Source organism: Thalassophryne amazonica, chromosome 20 (genome assembly GCF_902500255.1).
Source record: "Thalassophryne amazonica chromosome 20, fThaAma1.1, whole genome shotgun sequence".
Lineage (NCBI taxonomy): Eukaryota > Metazoa > Chordata > Actinopteri > Batrachoidiformes > Batrachoididae > Thalassophryne > Thalassophryne amazonica.
The window spans coordinates 9,282,587-9,302,391 of record NC_047122.1 but is presented as its reverse complement, the minus strand read 5'-3'; the positions used below and the strand labels follow the sequence as shown (position 1 = coordinate 9,302,391).

The window sequence follows — 19,805 nt, the reverse complement described above, 5'->3', positions numbered from 1 at the left end:
AAGCTAGGACATCTTTCTACTCATCACTAATTGAAGAAAATAAGAACAACCCCAGGTTTCTTTTCAGCACTGTAGCCAGGCTGACAAAGAGTCAGAGCTCTATTGAGCTGAGTATTCCATTAACTTTAACTAGTAATGACTTCATGACTTTCTTTCTTAACAAAATTTTAACTATTAGAGAAAAAATTACTCATAACCATCCCAAAGACGTATCGTTATCTTTGGCTGCTTTCAGTGATGCCTGTATTTGGTTAGACTCTTTCTCTCCGATTGTTCTGTCTGAGTTATTTTCATTAGTTACTTCATCCAAACCATCAACATGTTTATTAGACCCCATTCCTACCAGGCTGCTCAAGGAAGCCCTACCATTATTTAATGCTTCGATCTTAAATATGATCAATCTATCTTTGTTAGTTGGCTATGTACCACAGGCTTTTAAGGTGGCAGTAATTAAACCATTACTTAAAAAGCCATCACTTGACCCAGCTATCTTAGCTAATTATAGGCCAATCTCCAACCTTCCTTTTCTCTCAAACATTCTTGAAAGGGTAGTTGTAAAACAGCTAACTGATCATCTGCAGAGGAATGGTCTATTTGAAGAGTTTCAGTCAGGTTTTAGAATTCATCATAGTACAGAAACAGCATTAGTGAAGGTTACAAATGATCTTCTTATGGCCTCGGACAGTGGACTCATCTCTGTGCTTGTTCTGTTAGACCTCAGTGCTGCTTTTGATACTGTTGACAATAAAATTTTATTACAGAGATTAGAGCATGCCATAGGTATTAAAGGCACTGCGCTGCGGTGGTTTGAATCATATTTGTCTAATAGATTACAATTTGTTCATGTAAATGGGGAATCTTCTTCACAGACTAAAGTTAATTATGGAGTTCCACAAGGTTCTGTGCTAGGACTAATTTTATTCACTTTATACATGCTTCCCTTAGGCAGTATTATTAGACGGTATTGCTTAAATTTTCATTGTTACGCAGATGATACCCAGCTTTATCTACCCATGAAGCCAGAGGACACACACCAATTAGCTAAACTGCAGGATTGTCTTACAGACATAAAGACATGGATGACCTCTAATTTCCTGCTTTTAAACTCAGATAAAACTGAAGTTATTGTACTTGGCCCCACAAATCTTAGAAACATGGTGTCTAACCAGATCCTTACTGTGGATGGCATTACCCTGACCTCTAGTAATACTGTGAGAAATCTTAGAGTCATTTTTGATCAGGATATGTCATTCAAAGCGCATATTAAACAAATATGTAGGACTGCTTTTTTGCATTTACGCAATATCTCTAAAATCAGAAAGGTCTTGTCTCAGAGTGATGCTGAAAAACTAATTCATGCATTTATTTCCTCTAGGCTGGACTATTGTAATTCATTATTATCAGGTTGTCCTAAAAGTTCCCTAAAAAGCCTTCAGTTAATTCAAAATGCTGCAGCTAGAGTACTGACGGGGACTAGAAGGAGAGAGCATATCTCACCCATATTGGCCTCTCTTCATTGGCTTCCTGTTAATTCTAGAATAGAATTTAAAATTCTTCTTCTTACTTATAAGGTTTTGAATAATCAGGTCCCATCTTATCTTAGGGACCTCGTAGTACCGTATCACCCCAATAGAGCGCTTCGCTCTCAGACTGCAGGCTTACTTGTAGTTCCTAGGGTTTGTAAGAGTAGAATGGGAGGCAGAGCCTTCAGCTTTCAGGCTCCTCTCCTGTGGAACCAGCTCCCAATTCAGATCAGGGAGACAGACACCCTCTCTACTTTTAAGATTAGGCTTAAAACTTTCCTTTTTGCTAAAGCTTATAGTTAGGGCTGGATCAGGTGACCCTGAACCATCCCTTAGTTATGCTGCTATAGACGTAGACTGCTGGGGGGTTCCCATGATGCACTGTTTCTTTCTCTTTTTGCTCTGTATGCACCACTCTGCATTTAATCATTAGTGATCGATCTCTGCTCCCCTCCACAGCATGTCTTTTTCCTGGTTCTCTCCCTCAGCCCCAACCACTCCCAGCAGAAGACTGCCCCTCCCTGATCCTGGTTCTGCTGGAGGTTTCTTCCTGTTAAAAGGGAGTTTTTCCTTCCCACTGTAGCCAAGTGCTTGCTCACAGGGGGTCGTTTTGACCGTTGGGGTTTTACATAATTATTGTATGGCCTTGCCTTACAATATAAAGCGCCTTGGGGCAACTGTTTGTTGTGATTTGGCGCTATATAAAAAAATTGATTGATTGATTGATTAGAGACAATTTGACAACATCCAATTTTGTGTTCACCATATTCCAAACATAACTTTTAGCACCGCTTCTTAAAGTTATTTTAATTAATTTTAATTTAATTAGCTTATAATGCGCCAAATCACAGCAAAAGCCGTCTCAAGGCCCCTTACATAAAACAATTCAACATAAAATTTAAATAAATAATTAAAATGAATAAAAAATTTCCAATACATAATTAAAAACAGAAATAAAAGAATGAAACAGATTAAAAAAATAAAAACTATTCATAAGAAAGAGAATAAAAATAGGTTTTCAGTCTTGACTTAAAAATGTCCACGTACTCCGACTGCCCCACGGTCGCAGGAGGACTGTTCCACAGGGTGGGTGCACGATACGAAAAGGCTCTTTGACCTGCTGACTTCTTCTTCACCCTGGGAAAACAGAGAAGTCCTGCATCCTGTGACCACAAAGCCCAGGCCGGTACATAAGGTTCCACCAGATCAGCCAAGTTCTATTAAAATTTCACCTGCACATCAGCAAAGCAGTGATAGGGCATTGTTTTCCCTGGTCTGTGTGTGTGTGTGTGTGTGTGTGTGTGTGTGTGTGTGTGTGTGTGTGTGTGTGTGTGTGTGTGTGTGTGTGTGTGTGTGTGTGTGTGTGTGTGTGTGTGTGTGTGTGTGTGTGTGTGTGTGTGTGTGTGTGTGTGTGTGTGTGCCAGATTTCCTGCAGAGTTGGTGGGAAAATTACTTTGATGGATACGTAGAGGTGATTACATTATGAAGTAGCTTGATCAAGATCAAAGAAAATACTTTTTTTTGTATATCTCAACAACCATGAAACCAGGATGGATCAAACTGGACTGGAATATTACTTGCATAGATATCTGGAGGTGATTAGACTTGGGAGCAGTTTGGTCAAAGGTCAAGGTGAAGAAAAACGTGGTCCAATATCCACCTGTTTTGTATGTTTCAACAACCAAGAAGTCTCGATGGATGACAAAGTCTATCGTGATTTCACTGATTAACATCACTTTGAGCAAATGGAATCAGTTCATCAGTGAAATCACCTGGAGGAGTGGATAATTGCAAAGAAAACTTGCACCCTCTCGGCAAGTTCTTTAACGAGTTGAAGCCCTCTGGTCTCGACCATGAAGCTCAGCTTTACAGCACGTGATTCATGTGCTGTTGTATCAGTGTTCCCTGTTGTAGGAGTTCCATGTTGTAGGATTCCTGTGATTCATTACCTGAAGATATTTGCTTTTATAGCTACAAGTTTTTCACTTGTCAAGTATTTATACTCCAAGTATACTTAAATTATTCTGTATATTTGTCTGTAAGTATAGTGGGATTTGTCTCCATACATTTCAGTACATGTTTTGTTTTCATTTTTCTTGTTGTTTATGCACTAAAAACACCAGATCAACTTCCTTGTCTGTGAGAAGTGACTTGGCAATAAATCTGATTCTTATTCTGAATGGTCCTAAAACAGGGAATGCTGCAAAAATGTCATGCTCCTAAAACAGGGAACGCTCCTACAACACAGAATGGTCCTAAAACAGGGAATGCTCCTACAACATGGAATGCTACTACAATAGGGAATGTTCCTAAAACAGGGACCACTCCCACAACAGGCAACACTCCCACAACAGGCAAAGCTCCCACAACAGGGAATGCTCCTAAAAACAGGGAACACTCCCACAACAGGCAAAGCTCCCACAACAGGGAACGCTCCTACAACAGGGAATGCTACTACAACAGGGAATGCTCCTAAAAACAGGGAACACTCCCACAACAGGCAACACTCCCACAACAGGCAAAGCTCCCACAACAGGGAACGCTCCTACAGCACGAAACACTCCTACAACACAGAATGCTCCTAAAACACACAATGGTCCTACAACAGGGAATGCTCCTACAACAGGGAAGGCTGCTACAACAGAGAACACTTCTACAACAGGGAATGTTCCTCAAACAGGGAATCCTCCTGAAACAGGAAATGAAATGAGATGCGATATACTTTATTGATCTCACAGTGGAGAAATTATGTTTACTCTCCAGTTACCTCAGACAGCAATTAGTCCACAATTATTACTTGTTTACCGTAATAATGGCACACATCAGAATTAAAGACAGGACATACACATTTGACATTGTTTATGTGCACTAAGTTTGAAGAAGTCCGTTATCCGAATTGAGGCAAGTGGGAGAAGGCCACACAGCAACCCTGAGATGCGCCGCCGTCAGCTTAGGGGGAAGAAGGGGGAAAGTAGTGACGTTAGCAGGCGCCGGAAAGGGGAGTGTTGCTGGAGGATAGGAGGAGGGTGGGGGGAGGGAATGGAGCATGCTTCAGTCCTGTGAAAAGCAGTTTATTGTCTTTGTGAGTTCAGATAAGAAACAGCCAATGTTCAACAGGCTGAAAAAAAATTATCCTAAATGCTCCTAAATTATAAAATGTTCCTACAACAGGGAATGCTGCTAAAATATGGAATGTTCCTAAAAGAGGGAATGGTGCTAAAATGTGGATTGTTCCTAAAAGAGGGAATGCTGCTAAAATGTGGAATGTTCTTAAAACAGGGAATGCTGCTAAAATGTGGAATGCTCCTATAACAGGGAATGCTGCTAAAATGTGGAATGTTCCTAAAACGGGGAATGCTGCTAAAATGTGGAATGCTCCTAAAACAGGGAATGCTGCTAAAATGTGGAATGCTCCTAAAACAGGGAATGCTGCTAAAATGTGGAATGTTCGTAAAATGTGGAATGTTCCTAAAATGGGGAATGCTGCTAAAATGTGGAATGTTCCTAAAAGAGGGAATGCGGCTAAAATGTGGAATGTTCCTAAAAGAGGGAATGCTGCTAAAATGTGGAATGTTCCTAAAACAGGGAATGCTGCTAAAATGTGGAATGTTCCTAAAAGAGGGAATGCGGCTAAAATGTGGAATGTTCCTAAAACAGGGAATGCTGCTAAAATGTGGAATGTTCCTAAAAGAGGGAATGCGGCTAAAATGTGGAATGTTCCTAAAAGAGGGAATGCGGCTAAAATGTGGAATGTTCATAAAAGAGGGAATGCGGCTAAAATGTGGAATGCTCCTAAAACAGGGAATGCTGCTAAAATGTGGAATGCTCCTAAAATGTGGAATGTTCCTAAAATGGGGAATGCTGCTAAAATGTGGAATGCTGCTAAAATGTGGAATGTTCCTAAAAGAGGGAATGCGGCTAAAATGTGGAATGTTCCTAAAAGAGGGAATGCTGCTAAAATGTGGAATGTTCCTAAAACAGGGAATGCTGCTAAAATGTGGAATGTTCCTAAAAGAGGGAATGCGGCTAAAATGTGGAATGTTCCTAAAACAGGGAATGCTGCTAAAATGTGGAATGTTCCTAAAAGAGGGAATGCGGCTAAAATGTGGAATGTTCCTAAAAGAGGGAATGCGGCTAAAATGTGGAATGTTCCTAAAACAGGGAATGCTGCTAAAATGTGGAATATTCCTAAAACATGAAATGCTGCTAAAATGTGGAATGTTCCAAAAAGAGGGAATGCTGCCAAAATGTAGAATGTTCCTAAAATAGGGAATGCCACTAAAACAGGGAACACTGTGCATGCAGACTGAGGCTTTAAAAAGCACACTGAGTGCATTATCACACTATCAGTGAGTGCTGGAGAGGTGCGCTGTGTTCACTTCAGCTGTGACACGGCAGCGCACACACAAGGCAGCAGTCACGCAGTGCCTGCAGATGTAAAGCAGGTTGGACGAAGTTATCTGGACGCCTCGTCCCTTCACAGACACTTTTCTCCCTGAACTGCTTCAAAGTGCTGCTATCAAGGTAACACACACGCTGCCACAAAGAGACTGCTCCACGCAGAGAAGCAAGGAAAAGCTTCCCTGGGGATCAAACCGGGTCGTCAAAGAACAGTGCCCGGCAACCATCAGCTGCAGCTTTGACCTTTGAACTGTGAATGTGATTTAAAATCAGCAGCCGTGAGTGCATCAGGGACGAAACACTGTAGCCATTAATCACAGACATCTATGATACGCACACGTGTGCGTCCGCGCCCACATGCACGCACACGCCCATGCGCGTGTCTGACCGGATTCTCACTATTTTTGCACTTAAGGAAAGCTCCTTTTCAGCTTGACATCATCAAAGGTAAATTAATAACACAAATCCAAACCACTCGCCTTGTCCGGATTTGAATCGTCATCTCTGTAATGATCCATGCACAGAAATAAAGATCGCCAAGAGCCCAGTGGGGTATCAGTGACTATCTGACCAAAAAGACAAGGTCAGGTGGCATCTGTGCAGCTCTCTGGGTGTCTGGCAGTCTGGGGGGGCAGGCAAAGCCCAAACCACCCAGTCACCTTGACATGTGAAGATGTGCAATAATTCCCTGGTCTCAACAGCACTCTGATTAGAGGTCAAGGTCAAAGGTCAGCTACATGCAAATAAATCCTGTTTTAATTATATGTAGTTTCTCGTTTTTTGAAAAGACATTTTTAAATGATAGTTTTCTGCCATTTTAAGGATCTTTTTCAGCATGTCAGCTCGCTGGTTTATTATGAAAATTACTCAGAAATATAGTGGTGGTGGTGTGTGTGTGTGTGTGTGTGTGGGGGGGGGGGGGGGGGGGTCAACTTTTCACTTTCTACAATAATGATTTTAATCTGTCAATGATTTAGTTACACAGGCTGAACAGCTCTATGTCCAGAAAGTGCAGGGGGCCAATCAGAAAACACTGCAGCAAAATGCTTCTTGTCACGTCAGAATATGTCAAAATATCATGAGACATGTTGGGAAGCGTGAAGCAGATCCCTGCAAAGGCAAATTTTAAAATGATTAGAAAGGCAGCTCCTCACAGCGGCACCCAGCTCCGCTCCGCACCGCGGCGCTGCACCTCTCCATTAAGTCCGTACAAGTCAAACGTTGATGAGCAATGTGTTGTTGTTTTTTTAAATCACCTACAAATCAGTTAAGTTTATTTACAAAGTCAGGGCTGAATCGTTCAGTAATGTTGAACGTATATTTGAGCCGTGTGAATTTGATGGCTGTCCATTTTTAAAGTGATGAAGACCTGCAGGATGCAGCAGCACATATTCGTCTTCCTCCTACTCTAAATTTTTGTAATTACTGGCGCACCGTATCTGCATGTTAAAATCCCCCCGAACATCTGCCCCGCCCCTTTTATTGCCCTATATTTATATTCCTTCTACATTTTCTACCTGTCCCCTTTTAAGTAATCCCCCCCCCCCCCCCCCCAAAAAAAAAGATCTTTTTATTAGACTTGATTAAATGCCCACTCTAAACTAATGTCTTGGTCTGGTTTTCTCTTGTCACTTCCACATCTTTCCTGTGATGATGTCATCAGGGTGCGTGGGTCTTTCCTGAGTTCCGTAAATGTACCTTGTGACCCACAATATCTTCTGTTTTGCATAGGGAATTATTATTATTTTTCTTATTCATTAATTATTTTACAAATGCACACAAAGTTTTGTTTTGTTATTGTTTTTGTTTAGTTTTTTGTTGTTTTTGTTTTTTTGTTTGTTTGTTTTTACCAGTAGTAGTCAAATGACGTTGACCTCAATTTGATGCACCAGCGCAGCAGTACGCGAGTTGTGCACAAGGCAGATTGGATCCGACACCCTCTGGCACCAAACAGGTGAGTTATTTGTGATGAAATCAGACATGTTATTTAAATATATGACAGGTGGATTGTAATATTGGCCGCACATTCGTGCAGCCGTCCGCCCCTTTTTCAGGAAGAATTTTACATGAAACACCTGAATATTACAGTGGACATTACGCAACAGAAGTAAATTTCACATCGGCACAAAGGAATTATACAATTAGTCAGATAAACGGGAGCTATATTTCACTTTATTATTGCCCATATTTAGTGTGTACTTACCCCCTGTGTATTATATACCAGTAATTACAGTAATCTCGTCATGAAATCACGAACTGTCAAGTCAGTATATTAATAACTGCCACTTTTTCTTTTATACTGAGGTAGAATTTAGTTCTGGTGTAGTATGTGAACTGTAACTTTTATAAAAAACAGGAAAACGGTACATATAGTACACCAGTAATTCCAGTAGTGTCACTAAAAGACAACAGTATTGGTTCAGGTTCAATCACATCAAATTCAAATGGCTCATCTGTAATTTCAAAATAGCTGAACTATTTGGAAAATACTTTGCAAATACACTTCACAAATTTGTTGGTTTAAAAAAAAAAAAAGAATGTCCCGCTCATTCACGTTTGACTGATGAGGACTTACTGGACCACTGCAGCACCGCCACAGACGCGTGTCACAAAGGCAGCTTCTGACCTCACAAAGCAGCTTCTTTAAGAAATGTTTTTTACATTTACTGAAGGACACAGACACGCGTGTACTTCTGTAATTATCCACTCCATGTTTCCCAACATGTCTAATGATATTTTACGGTAGTGAAAAGTAACGTTTTCTGAGTCCCACGTTCCCATACGGAGGAAGCGTGTCTTTTTTTTTTGTTTGGATTCGACACAGTGGATCTGCATGTGGATTTGGCACAACTTTTACACTGGATTCCCTCTCTGGTGCAGCTCCACCTGACATTTTAGTTTTTATTTGAAAATATTATGTTTCTGTGTTTATAATAAATGAAATGTTTTCTATTATAAATGATCTGTTTTCTAAAGTCCACTCATCACATTTCCTGTGATAAAATTAAATCACCCACAGTTAATCTGTTCTATGCTGCCTTAGTTAAAAACCATTTCATATTTCACGGACGAGTCACGGGATGTGCGGTCTGATTTTTAAAACGAGAACATTGATATTGCTGTTGCTCAGTGGACACACAGATAAACTTGCACAGCCGAGCATTAAAACACACATCACGATAACCATCATCACTTATAACAGTTAAATATGTGTGTGTGTGTGTGTGTGTGTGTGTGTGTGTGTGTGTGTGTGTGTGTGTGTGTGTGTGTGTGTGTGTGTGTGTGTGTGTGTGTGTGTGTGTGTGTGTGTGTGTGTGTCACAATATCTTTACATAGACACGTGCACTGCAACAGTGTCCTCTTGGGGACTCTTAGGAGCCCCCCACTAGGACCCTTAGAACCTCTGCACAGACCCCCTTGGAGACACCTGGGGGGGGTGGGGATGCTCACCGCTCCCCCACCTCTCTCCTGTGAGGCCTATCAAACTGATCTCCAGCTCAAGATTCCCTACAGTACGTGGAAACATCCACCGCAGCGTGTGGGAGCGTATTACACACATGGGTGAGTGTGCAGAGCCGAGGGGGAGGGAGGCGAGAGCCGCGGCGCTCTGTGGGACTCAGCTCACGGACCTTTTGTACTCGGCTCACTCTCTCAGGACTGAATGGCTGCAAAGTGACGCCCCCGCGCGCCTTTAAAGGCTAATGGCACAAAGATGTAACAAGGAAGAGACAAATGTTCACTTAGCCATCATCTGGAATGAAAAAAAGAAGGAGCGCACACACACACACACACACACACACAGCATGGCTCCCACTTGACAGACACATGAATGCACTTGTCCAAGATGGTGTGTGTGTGTGTGTGTGTGTGTGTGTGTGTGTGTGTGTGTGTGTGTGTGTGTGTGTGTGTGTGTGTGTGTGTGTGTGTGTGTGTGTGTGTGTGTGTGTGTGTGTCACAGCATGTGGTCATTTATGTTGAATTCCTGTGCTGCACAATTTAATTAACAGCAGCCTGCTCTTGATTTGGGCTTCAAACAGCTCAATACAACATATTGCTTTTCAGTGTGAGTTAATTTGCTGGTGTGTGGACTGAAAGCGGGGGTGCACTGATATTGGGGATGTGGGGGGGTGGGGGTGGGGTGGAGGCTACACACTGGGTGAGCTGTGCTGCAGAAACACCAGCAGGACTTTCCTCCATCCGCCGTGACACCGCAGGACCCGTCTGCATAATATAATGCTCAAAGACAACCAATACGAGCAGCAGCTGCCACTCCTGGGGGAGAGTGAGGCTGGGGGTGTCTGACTGACAGTGGAATGCTGCATCAGGGTCCACATCAGAAAATCTGTGACCTTTTTTTTTTAACAGCACTGTCAGCACCAAATCAAATCCCTTCTAAAGTCTGCGTTGAGTCTGAAGAAGTCAAACAGATGAAGGAGGTCGTGAAGATGAAGTCTGAGCGCTCTGCAGACGTGCACTCACTGGAGCAACAAAGACCACATGTGGGGGGAACAACACCCGAGGACAATTAAACGTACAAACGTGATACACACACACACACATATACAGTATATATATATATATATATATATAGAGAGAGAGAGAGAGAGAGAGAGAGATTTGTGTGAGTGTGCATATGTGTGAATTTTATTTCTGAAATAAAAAATACACACAGTACTGCTCTACATTGGAGTACTATCAGATCCAAACCAGCCTACAGATGATATCAGATGTTTATATACACATTATTCATTTATAACTTAATTACATATTTCAAAAAGGAAAAAAGGGCAGGAGGGACAAAAAAACTCACTTTTTTATGTCAAATTTGTGTGTGTGTGTGTGTGTGTGTGTGTGTGTGTGTGTGTGTGTGTGTGTGTGTGTGTGTGTGTGTGTGTGTGTGTGTGTGTGTGTGTGTGTGTGTGTGTGTGTGTGTGTGTGTGCTAGAAACCAGCCAAATTGAAACTTTATACTGAAAGGTTTTTTTGGTGTTTGTGAATGAAAGCAGCAGAACAATAAATGTGTGTGTTGAGTGAAAAGCTGCTGGGCTTTGATCGGAGTCAACCTGCTCTCACAGACAAGCGCTTTAAACAGCCAATGAAACCATCAAAGTTCAACACTAATCCCCGCAGCCTGGAAAAGGTTCGTGTTCAGGGGCAAAAAAAAAAAAAAAAAAAAAAAAAAAAAAACAGCAGCTCTGCTGTTGTTCTTCAACACGTCATTATTAAAAACGCGTCTTGCCTTTAATTAAATTGTGTGATAAAAACATTCGATGTCTCAGTGATTCCAGTGTTTTTATTCACATCACTGAGGAATTTTAGAAACAAGTGAATACAAAAATGAATTTGTTTGCATTTTGCATTTGCATTTTGTTGAATTTGCATTTTGTTTGTTTGTTTGTTTTTTGTTAGTGAACATGTAGCACATTGTGAATGTGTAAGGATTTATAACTTCTACTCTGTTCCTTATTTGTAAAAAAAAAAAAAAGTTTTGTTTTTTTTTAATATTGTGGATATAGTTTTTGAATGTAAAACTCCCGACGTCCAGGCCACTGATTATTTCCGCACAAAGTGAAGATTCTCACCTAAATAAAATAAAAATCTGTGTAATTCATTTCAACACGTGGATGTCGGCTCCTTATATACACGGATTATATCTGTTTAAATAAGTTCTGGACCCTGGGACAGCAGTTTTCATTGAGATATAACAAATACTTGATGTAAATATGAACGCCGCGGTCACGCACCGCAATACTGCCAAAGAAGACGTCAAATAATTGCGTGTTTTATGGTTTAAAATTTATTAAAGCTCGTGCTTGTAATCGCCACATTCTATTCAGTTTTAGTGGCACTCTGAGAATATTGAAAAACTTCTCGAATTCAATTTAAAAGGACTCCAAAAGCAACAAAATAATAACAATAAAACGTTGTGCGGCAGTTTATATGAATCCAAAATATTCCAAATATAAAGGGCATTATATCAAATTAAAAGAAGCATTTGTTATCATTTGTTTTCTACGAGATTACAATTTTTCTTCTTTTTAAAAAAAAAAAAAACTTGTATGACATTTTAAATATCTTTTAAAAATGTGTTTGGCAAATTTCGTTTCCCCCCGTGTGTCAGAATATATATATATATATATATATATATATATATATATATATATATATATATATATATATATTCGAAAGAAATGTATATAAAAGGATGCTGTATTTTTATGCGGGGATTTGTATTTGTAATTACTTGTTTATTTATTTATTTTTATTAAGTGTGCGGCTGATGCGCAGCGCACTGACCGTTCCTTGGTTACGGACACCTTTGTTTTTGTTCAGTGTCCGTGGAACAGCCGCTGCACATACAGCAGCGCTCCCGTCTGCGCTCCAGGCACTTTTGGTTTGTTAGGGCGCCCCCATGAGGCGATTTCACAAAGGTGCTCTTACAGAAACCAACTGTTCTTTGAAAAACCTACAGATGTTTAAAAAAAATTTAAATGGCCTAATTTGTGTGTGAGCTCGGTCAAATAAAGAAGCTCCACCTGGTTCCAAATGTGCCATATTTTACAATGTGCAGATGAAGTTTGATTTCTGCAGATAAAGTTTGATTTGCGCAGATAAAGTTTGATTTGCGCAGATGAAGTTTGATTTGTGCAGATAAAGTTTGATTTGCGCAGATGAAGTTTGATTTGCGCAGATAAAGTTTGATTTGTGCAGATAAAGTTTGATTTGTGCAGATAAAGTTTGATTTGCGCAGATGAAGTTTGATTTGTGCAGATAAAGTTTGATTTGTGCAGATAAAGTTTTATTTGTGCAGATAAAGTTTGATCTGCGCAGATAAAGTTTGATTTGTGCAGATAAAGTTTGATCTGCGCAGATAAAGTTTGATTTGTGCCATGCCTTCTCAGACCGGCGGGGTTCAACATACGCGGAGCAGAAAATATCGTCAAAACATCGAGAAGCTGCAAAAGTCCAGACAGAAAAGTTCAGAAGTACAACTTAAACATCAACAGAAGGGCCAACTCACCAGACAAAGTGCGAGCGTCAAGAAGAGCACGGCGCACCAACACGTCATCTGCATCCTACCGGAGCGCAAACTTCCACTCATTTCCTTCGGTTGGTCGTTTGGATTTTGCGGACCATAAATCCACCTGCTGTCCGCCTCAAAACTCGACTCAGCCCCTCAGCAGCCAAGTCAAAACTGACACGATGCTCCCCATGGCCGTGGAACAAATTTGGTGGTTGAGTGTGCGCGGTGCTGGGTGGAGGCACGGAGCGCGACAAACGGCGGCTTTACCACAGGATTAATCCAGGCGGCCAGAGAGCCACGGTCATAACTGTGTGCCGCGCTCAGGTCCGTGCTGCTGGGCTCAGGGTCCGGGCTGGTGCGCAGCGGATCCGTGCTGGTGGGAAGCGACTGGTGCGCTCAGGTCGGTGCTGGTGGGCAGCGGGTCCGGGCTGGTGCGCAGCGACTGGTGCGCTCTGTGGTTGGTGCGCTCCGATCTGAAGGCGATGGAGCTTTGCGCTTTATAACCCACGCGTACAACAGGACCGGAGACACACGCGCTCCGGGGGGAGGGCCGAGATTAGAGGAGAAAGGAAGGAAAAGACAAATAAAACAGAAGGAGATTGGTCCAGGGCGTAGTGAGGATTTATATGAAAAACACTTTGCATTCGGTTCGCGCGCTTGATGGAGAAGAATGAGTGCACACACCTCCCACACGAGTCCACAAAGCGCACAACCAAATCTTAACAGGTCAAATAAAGCAGCTTTTAGCATACTGCTCTTGTCATTTAGTGGTTATCATCATCACCGCCTCAGACACGTCACTCATGATGTGCTTGTTCATTTACATGCAACAGCACGTGCACCCCACACACAATAACACTCGTGCTGCCCTCACGTGAGTTGTGTATTTTGTGTTCCATCAGATGCAGAACGGGATAACTTCAAGTCTTGTTTCTCTGAGCTCTGGAGGGTTTGGAGGAGCTGTAGGTGTCTTCAGAATCCACAGCAGCCTCACTGCTGCAGCACTGCAGCGGGCACCAGAACTCAGCCAGCAGACCTGATGGGACCAGACAGCCTCCAGAGGTCTGCTGTGAAAAAGTGAGATGTTTAAATCAATGCGCGGCTGTGGCTTCTTACAGTCTGGACTCAAATAACCCCAAGGGTCCAGAATTAAACCCTTATAGGGTCTTTTTTTTTTTTTTTTTTTTTCTTATTTTTACACAGCGAGTCCTGCTGGCTCTGGTGGACCCACTGCATGTTGGGGCTTTTAATTCAACATAATCACACTTTTTTTGTTAAAATACTCAGATGTTTACTTCATCCCAGTTGCAAGTAATATAAACAACACATGTTAAGTTTGTTCCTTTTACTTTTGTTAAATCACATTCATGTGTTGTGTGGGCCGCTGAAGAGGAGGTACTGCTGGCCCACCACCACCAGAGGGCGCCCTGCCTGGAGTGCGGGCTCCAGGCACCAGAGGGCGCTGCTGCATCATGGGAGTAGCCTGGGTGACAGCCGTCACCCATCACCAGACACAGCTGTTCCACTCAGCACAGAGGTATATCAGGAGGACGGCGTCTCCACCTCAGTGTCGAGATATCGCCTAAGACTAAGGTAGTATTCTCTGCATTTATATATCGCATAACCAGCTAAACCCGTTAAACCTTTTCAGGACTGGTGACTACAGATAGCTTCATTGTTTGGATAAGTACTCACCTTCCTGCTGTTCTTTGACAAGAGGTGGAGGCGGCTTCTCCCCTCTCCGTTACTGGGTGCGGTCATCCACGCCTGTGTGTTGTTGCTCTCTCCTGCCAGCAGTACCGGATCCGACGAGCGGAGGCAGTGGCCACCTGGGAATTCGGGACTTGGCGGTTCCAGTATTTCCAGGGTTCGGTGGCAGAGGAGATCTGGGTGGTTCCGGTTCGACTGAGACGGATGTCTCCTACCTTCGAGCCTGCCCACACGACACCAGCGGATTCGACCCCAAATTGTGTTTGTTATATTAATTGTGCTTGTTTCACAGAAGTAAATCTTGTTATTTACCTTCTCCATTGTCCGTTCATTGCGCCCCCTGTTGTGGGTCCGTGTTCCTACACTTTCACAACATTCATGAATAGAAATGCAACTCATTTTTTATATCTTGAATTAAAATGTAACAAAATAAGGAAATGCATCATAAAACAGGCATAACTGGAAAATAATTAACAAATGAAGGAAGTTTTTCCAAAAGTATAGTGTATTATTTATTTGAATTTCATTAGAAATTTAACCTACTCAGGTCAGTTTACACATAACACCTGCCTGAACAACACATTAGCTCCACTGAACTCATACCAGCGGGGCAGAGTTTCACTGTGTGTGTTGCATATGTACTTCTTGCACTGGGTGCTTGTATATTGTGTTTTTCTGTCCATCTTGGCTCCACACACTTCACAAACTCGTCCTGGCTGCTGAAGGGCTGGTCTGGAGGCTCCTTCATGCTTCAGAGGATGAAGGAGCAGAAGAAGTTTGATTTGCGCAGATGATTAAGGGTACAAAAGTGGTCCAAGGATTAACCAGCTGTGGGGAACATGTTCATCCTCCTCCACAAACTCACATTCTAAAACGTCTTCCTCTGCATCGCCATCAAAACCCTCGTCTCTTCCAATATCAACTGTAAGGCCTGAACAGAGAATCGCTTTGCCATTTTGATCAGTTGTGGTATGGAACCATGCTGACAGAGCTGTTTATTGTGTCAGGTCCCAAACATTGGGCACAGAGGGTGAAATGTGTGGGAATGTGGGTGCAGTCCCCACACAATGTTGCAACCTTGTGCAGGAACAGTGGGTGCTCACACCAAAGACCCCTGCTTCGCTTTGTTCTGCTCCGCTACACTCCACCCACCCACCCACTCACTCACAGGCCCAGAGAGCAGAAAGGAAAAATGAGGGTGCACAGAACCTATGATTTTCACACTTTCAATAGCCCTGGGTCCAGTGGATCCGATGACCCTTTATGTAATATAAATGTGAGGGGGGGGGGGGTAAACAGGGGAGCATCACTGAAAATGTTTTCTGATTTATGTTCCTCACAGAAAATGAGCCAAGGCCAATGAATCTTAGTTTGAAAAAAATAATTATTTGTATCATTTTTCTTAAGCTAAAAACTGAAAGCGGGTCCCACAGACCCGACGACCTTATAAGGGTTAAGACACAGGGTCCCCACCATGTTGTTCAAGGACATTTTGGACTGTTCACCCTTCATTCATGAGTTTTAGCATTAACACTGATAGGTGAGGTGAATAATCTCATTGTCTTGTTACAGTGGCACCCTTCAGTGGGTGGGACATATTAGGCAGCAAGTCAATATTTTGTCCTTGAAGTTGGGGGGGGGGGGGGGGGGTGTTGGAGGACATATAACGATTTGTGTGAGTGACAATGACCAGAGCCAGAACATCTAAAAAAACAGCTCTTGTGGAATATTCAGAGTGTGTAGTGTTCAGTACAAAAGTGGTCCAAGGATTAACCAGCCATGGATGGGGAAGTACCCCGTGTCCTGTCCAGGGGATGTGATGGACTCTCATCCACTTCCAGCTTAGTCTCATGTTGTTTTTTTCATGATACTGTCACAAAATATATTACATTTTTGTGACACTGTCACCCTCTTCTCACTAATTTGAACCCTAATCCTCACCATAACCATCCATCCATCCATTTTCTTTCGCTTCTTCCGAGGTCGGGTCGCAGGGGCAGCAGCTCAAGCAAAGCCGTCCGGACCTCCCGATCCACACACACCTCCCCCAGCTCCTCCGGGGGAACCCTGAGGAGTTCCCAAGCCAGCTGTGAGATGTAGTCCCTCCAGTGTGTCCTGGGTCTTCCCCGGTGCCTCCTCCCGATGGGACGTGCCCGGAACACCTCTCCAGCGAGGCGTCCAGGGGGCATCCGAAAAAGATTCCCAAGCCACCTCAGTTGGCTTCTTGCGACGTGGAGGGGCAGCGGCTCGACTCCGAGCTCCTCATCCTATCTCTAAGGGAGCGCCCAGCCACCCTGCGGAGGAAACTCATCTTGGCCACTTGTACTCACAATCTTGTTCTTTCAGTCATGAGCCAAATCTCACGACCATAGGTGAGGGTCAGAACGTAGATCGATTGGTAAATCCAGAGCTTCACCCCCTGCTCAGCTCTCTCTTCACCACGATGGTCTGATACAGCGACCGCATCACTGTAGATGCTGCACCGATCTGTCTGTCGATCTCACGCTCCAGTGAGAGTGTGTTTTCTCGGGGTGAACAAGACCCCGAGATACTTAAACTCCTCCACTTGAGGCAAGGACACTCCACCAACCTGAAGAGGGCAAAGAACCTTTTTCCGGTCGAGAACCATGGCCTCGGATTTGGAGGTGCTGATTTTCATCCCGGACGCTTCACACTCGGCTGCAAACCATTCCAGTGCACGCTGAAGATCCTGATTTATCGAAGCCAACAGAACCACATCATCCGCAAACAGCAGAGATGAGATTTTGTGGTTCCCAAACCGGACCCCCTCTACACCCTGACTGCGCCTAGAAATTCTGTCCATAAAAGTAATGTACAGAACCGGTGACAAAGGGCAGCCCTGGCAGAGGCTGACGTGCACTGGAAACAGGTTTGATTTACTACCGGCAATGCAAACCAAGCTCCTGCTGCGGTAGTACAGGGACCGGATAGCCCTTAACAAAGGACCCCAGACCCTGTACTCCTGGGGTTGGCAGAAAAGTGGAGCACCCAGCCCCTCTCCAGGAGTTGGGTACCAGAGCCCAAGCTGTGCGTGGAGGTGAGCCCGACTATCTCTAGTCGGTACCTCTCAACCTCCCTCACAAGCTCAGGCTCCTTCCCCCCCAGCGAGGTGACATTCCACGTCCCGACAGCCAGAGGCTGTGAGCACGGACCAGGCCGCCAGGCCACCCACCCTCAACTGACACCCAGTCCTCTCTGCACGAGAGGATATATATACGAGGTCTGTCCATAAAGTATCGTACCTTTTAATTTTTTTTAAACTATATGGATTTGATTCATATGTTTTCACGTCAGACAAGCTTGAACCCTTGTGTGCATGCGTGAGTTTTTCCATGCCTGTCAGTGACGTCATTCACCTGTGAGCACGCCTTGTGGAAGGAGTGGTCCCGCCCCGTCGTCGGATTTTCATTGTCTGGAAATGGCGGAATGATTTGGGGTTTTTTTCCATCAGAATTTTTTCAGAAGCTGTTAGAGACTGGCACCTGGAAACTATTCGAAAAATTTATCTGGCTTTCGGTCTGGTAGTACAGCTTTAAGGACCCCTTTAAGGATGCTCAGCGTGCACAAGCCACCGGACCATTTCTGAGCTGATGGCTCTGTGGATACGAGACCATTGTGTGCTCTTTCTCTGGTTATCACAAGAGCTGGACATCAGCCATTTTCCGGCAGATTCCACTTTTAACAAGAGATTTTGTCATGGGAAGCCGCGCGGAGGCTTCGCGCGTCACGACCGATTCGCTTTGGAAGCGAGACAAAGGAACACCTCCTTTTCGGCGTGTCAGAGGACAAGTTTGGACATGTCTATCTCGGCTTTCAATGCTTACCAGTCCAGTAAGTATCAGTGAAATTGTTGGACATGAGCTGGACATGTCCAAACTTGCCCTCTGACACGCCAAAACGGATAAATTTTTCGAATAGTTTCCAGGTGCCTGTCTCTAACAGCTTCTGAAAAAATTCTGATGGAAAAAAACCCCAAATCATTCCGCCATTTCCAGACAATGAAAATCCGACGACGGGGCGGGACCACTCCTTCCACAAGGCGTACTCAGAGGCGAATGACGTCACCGACAGGCATGGAAAAACTCATGCATGCGCACAAGGGTTCAAGCTTGTCTGACGTGAAAACATATGAATCAAATCCATATAGTTAAAAAAAAAAAAAAGTACAATACTTTATGGACAGACCTCCTATATATATATATATATATATATATATATATATATATATATATATATATATATATATATACAGTTGTGCTCAGAAGTTTATATACCCTGGCAAAAGTTTAGATTTTTTGGCCCATTTTCATAGAATAGGAATTATAACAGTAAAACCTTTTTTCACTCATGGTTAGCAGTTGTGTGAAGCCATTTATTGTCAAACAACTGCATTTACTCTTTTTAAATCATAATGACAAGAGAAACTAACTAAATGACCCTGATCAAAAGTTTACATACCCTGGTGATTTTGGCCTGATAACATTCACACAAGTTGACACAAACAGGTTTGAATGGCTACAAAAGGCAAACATCCTTGCTTGTGATCTGTTTGCGTTAAATCAGAGTGTGTATATAAAAGGTCAGTGAAATTTTGGGCTCCTGACAAACCCTTGCATCTTTCATCTAGTGCTGCACTGACATTGCTGGTTTCAGAGTCACAGGGAAAGCAAAAGGATTGTCAAAGTAAAGGTAATTGCCCCCCAAAGACCCCCGCCTTTTTAAACATTTTTCTTTATTTGCCTTTCAGGTTCTGGGGGGCTTCTTCAGACAAGTCAGGGGATGGAAACATGAACATTTCCAAGTCACTGAATAAGTCTTGGACTTTATTTACATCAATTAATACAAAAGTTTCTTTCACCAAAATGTCAAATCTAGGCTTTCATCTCAAATGTACTTTCTGTCAAATTGTAGCTGAACTTTCAGGTCTTCTTTTTAAGAAAATCCTCCTCTACACCACTTCATCACGAAGCTGGATTTTATATTTTCAATTAATTTATATCAAGTTGTAGATATTTGCTTTCAGTTTGAGCTTAAGGAAGATAACTTTAGATTTATTTATCTAAAGCTGAGTCATTGCTGTGTCACTCAGACAGCAAAATTAAGACGTTCTTTAAAAATAAGTCCTTC

The 19,805-nt window shown here is 43.0% G+C and overlaps 1 protein-coding gene across 1 annotated transcript in view; it reads right to left on the bottom strand.

The window, feature by feature from the left end:
- The window catches only part of nxph1 (neurexophilin 1), a 222,571-nt gene extending 209,255 nt beyond the window's left edge, over positions 1-13,316 (bottom strand). Inside the window, exon 1 of the mRNA XM_034160856.1 lies at positions 12,945-13,316. Coding sequence (XP_034016747.1) covers positions 12,945-13,025 — 81 coding nt within the window. The 5' untranslated portion in view covers positions 13,026-13,316. The remainder of the gene's footprint in view (positions 1-12,944) is intronic.
- Between the last annotated feature and the right edge of the window lie 6,489 nt (positions 13,317-19,805).